General features: G+C 35.9%; 1 protein-coding gene across 1 annotated transcript in view; it reads left to right on the top strand.

The window, feature by feature from the left end:
* SPTAN1 (spectrin alpha, non-erythrocytic 1) overlaps positions 1–3,552 on the top strand; it is a 228,963-nt gene that overhangs the window by 111,469 nt on the left and 113,942 nt on the right. The window contains exons 29-30 of the mRNA XM_083723192.1: positions 1,785–1,884; positions 3,314–3,511. Coding sequence (XP_083579318.1) covers positions 1,785–1,884; positions 3,314–3,511 — 298 coding nt within the window. The remainder of the gene's footprint in view (positions 1–1,784; positions 1,885–3,313; positions 3,512–3,552) is intronic.

The following is a 3,552-nucleotide window of genomic DNA, read 5'->3' as shown; positions in this document are numbered from 1 at the left end:
CCTCCCTCCCTCCTTCCTTCCTTCCCTCCTTTTTTCCTTCCTTCCTTCCTTCCTCCCTTCCTTCCTTCCTTCCCTTCCTTCCCTCCCTCCTTCCTTCCTTCCCTCCTTTTTTCCTTCCTTCCTTCCTTCCTTCCTTCCTTCCTTCCTTCCTTCCTTCCCTTCCTTCCTCCCTCCCTCCTTCCTTCCTTCCTTCCTTCCTTCCTTCCTTCCTCTTTACTTCCCTCCCTCCTTTCTTTTCTATTTTCCTTGCTTCTATTCTCCTATTCTTCTTCCTCTCTCCCTCCCTTCCTTCTCTACTTCCTTCCTTTTTCCTCCCCCTTCCTTTGAACGGGGGAAAAAACAAGAGGAAAAGAGGAGAGAAGGAGAGGAAAGGAAGAGGGAAAGAGAGAAGGAGAGGAAAAGAGGAGAGAAGGAGAGGAAAGGATGATAAGAACGAGAGGAAAAAGAAGAGAAGAAGAGGAGGAGGGAAGGAGAGGGGAAAAGGAGAGGAAGAGGACGAGATGAAAAGAGGAAAGAACAGCAGGAGAGAAAAAGAGAACAAAACAAAAAGAGAGAAGGCGAGAAAAGAGGGAGGAAGGAAGGAAGGAAGGAAGGAAGGAAGGAAGGAAGGAAACAGAAGCAGGGAAGAAAGGAAGGAGGGAAGGAAGGAAGGATGGATGGGTGGAAGGAAGGAGGAAGGAGGAAAGAAGGAGGGGAAGGAAGGAAGGATGGAAGGAAGGAAGGAAGGAAACAGAGAAGCAGGGAAGGAAGGAAGGAAGGAAGGAAGGAAGGAAGGAAGAGAGGGAAGGAAGGAACAGAGGAGCAGGGAAGAAAGGAAGGAAGGAAGGAAAGGAGGGAGTGAAGGAAAGGAGGGAGTGAAGGAAGAAACAGAGAAGCAGGGAAGAAAGGAAGGAAGGAAGGAAGGAAGGAAGGAAGGAATGGATGGATGGATGGATGGAAGGAGGGAAGGAAAGAAGGAAGGAAAGAAGGAAGGAAGGAAGGAAGGAAAGGTGGGAAAGAAGGAAAGGAAGGAAACAGGAGCAGGGAAGAAAGGAAGGAGGGAAAGAAGGAAGGAAAGGAGGGAAGGAACTAAAGAAGGAAGGAGGGAAAGAAAGGAAGGAAGGAAGGAAGGCAGGAGCAGGGAAGAAGAGGAAGGAGGGAAAGAAGGAAGGAAGGAATAAAGTAGGGAAGGAACGAAAGGAGGGAAGGAACTAAAGAAGGAGGGAAGGAAGGAAGGAAGGAGGGAAGGAAGGAAGCAGGAGCAGGGAAGAAAGGAAGGAGGAAAAGAAGGAAGTAAGGAAGGAAAAAAAGGAGGGAAGGAACGAAAGAAGGAAGGAAGGAAGAGGGGAAGGAAGGGAAGGAGCAGGGAAGAAAGGAAGGAGGGAAAGAAAGAAGGAAGGAAGTCCGTAAAATTGATTTTTTTTCAGGGAGGAGGCGAAATACTGAGAATTTTTTAACGGGAGCCGCCATTTCTAGGGATCTTCGATGGGAGATCCAGGGATCTACTAGGGATCTACCCATGGGATCGGCCTGGGAGAGACCTAGTCCCACCCCCCGTCTCCGGTTGGTGGAATCCGGCTGGAAATTAACCAGGACCATTAAAAAATTCCGCCTCATCGTCATCGTCATCATTATTAATTATTATTAATTATTATTAATTATTATTATCATTATTTAATATTATTTATTATTAATTATCATTATTTATCATTATTTATTATTATTTATCATTATTTATTATTAATTATCATTATTTATTATTAATTATCATTATTTATTATTAATTATCGTTAATTTTTCCGCAGGGATCTGATGTCTTGGATCAACGGGATCCGCGGACTCGTCTCCTCCGACGAATTAGCGAAAGACGTGACCGGGGCGGAGGCGTTGCTGGAGAGACACCAAGTACGTCGTTATTAATAATCATTAATCTTCTCATATTCTCAATATCTGGGGGGATATTTATTTTATTTTACTCTAATCTAATTGAGTTTAATCTAATCTCATCTAATTTAATGTTTAATTTAATTTAATTTAATAATTTCATTTCCCTTTACCCCCTAGGAGCACCGTACATTTTATAATTTATAATGTCTAATTTATTCATTTCATTTTGTCTTTTCATTTTTTAATTGTTTTTTTATTTCATTTAAAATTCAATTCAATTAAAAAGTTTAAATTTTAAATTTAATTTAATTTTAATTTCATTTCACTTTACCCCCTAGGAGCACCGTACATTTTATAATTTATAATGTATAATTTATTCATTTCATTTTGTCTTTTAATTTTGTAATTGTTTTTTTATTTAATTTAAAATTCAATTCAATTCAATTAAAAAGTTTAAATTTTAAATTTAATTTCATTTTAACTTTAATTTCATTTCACTTTATCCCCTAGGAGCACCGTACATTTTATAATTTATAATTTATTCATTTCATTTTGTATTTTAATTTTTTAATTGCTTTTTTATTTCATTTAAAATTCAATTCAATTCAATTAAAAAGTTTAAATTTTAAATTTAATTTCATTTTAATTTTAATTTAATTTCACTTTATCCCCTAGGAGCACCCTACATTTTTTAATTTTTAATTTTGAATTATTTCTAATTCAATTTCCAATTTTTAATTTTTAATTTTTAATTTAATTTAAAATTCAATTCAATTTTAATCTCATTTCACTTTACCCCCTAGGAGCACCGTAATTTTTTCAATTTCAATTTTTTAATTTTTTAATTTTTTAATTTTTATTTATAATTAAGTTTAATTTAATGTAAATTTAATTTAATTTAATTTCACTTTACCCCCCTAGGAGCACCCTACATTTTAAAATTTTTCATTTTTAATTTAATTTAAAATCCAATTCAATTCCATTTTAATCTCATTTCACTTTACCCCCTAGGAGCACCGTAATTTTTTTAATTTCAATTTTTTTAATTTTTTTTATTTTTTATTTTATTTTATTTTTATTTAAAATTAAGTTTAATTTAATGTAAATTGAATTTAATTTAATTTCACTTTACCCCCCTAGGAGCACCCTACATTTTTTAATTTTTAATTTTTAATTTAATTTAAAATTCACCGTAATTTTTTTAATTTTTTAATTTTTATTTTTTATTTAAAATTAAGTTTAATTTAATGTAAATTGAATTTAATTTAATTTCACTTTACCCCCCTAGCAGCACCCTACATTTCTTAATTTTTAATTTTTAATTTAATTTAAAATTCACCGTAATTTTTTTAATTTCAATTTTTCAATTTTTATTTTTTATTTAAAATTAAGTTTAATTTAATGTAAATTGAATTGAATTTAATTTCTCTTTGCCCCCCCCCCCCAGGAGCACCGCACCGAAATCGACGCCCGTTCCGGAACCTTCCAGGCCTTCGAACAATTTGGCCAGCACCTCTTGGCCCGCGGCCATTACGCCAGCCCGGAAATCGAGGAGAAGTTAGGGGTCCTCGACCAGCAGAGGGCCGACCTGGAGAAAGCCTGGGTCCAGCGCCGGATGATGCTAGACCAGTGCCTGGAGCTGCAGGTGATTGGTCGGTTCCGGGGCGGGGGGCGGGGCTATGCAAA

Source organism: Podarcis gaigeae (genome assembly GCF_964106915.1).
Source record: "Podarcis gaigeae genome assembly, chromosome: Z".
In the NCBI taxonomy this organism is placed as follows: domain Eukaryota; kingdom Metazoa; phylum Chordata; class Lepidosauria; order Squamata; family Lacertidae; genus Podarcis; species Podarcis gaigeae.
This window is presented reverse-complemented; position numbering and strand designations above follow the sequence as displayed.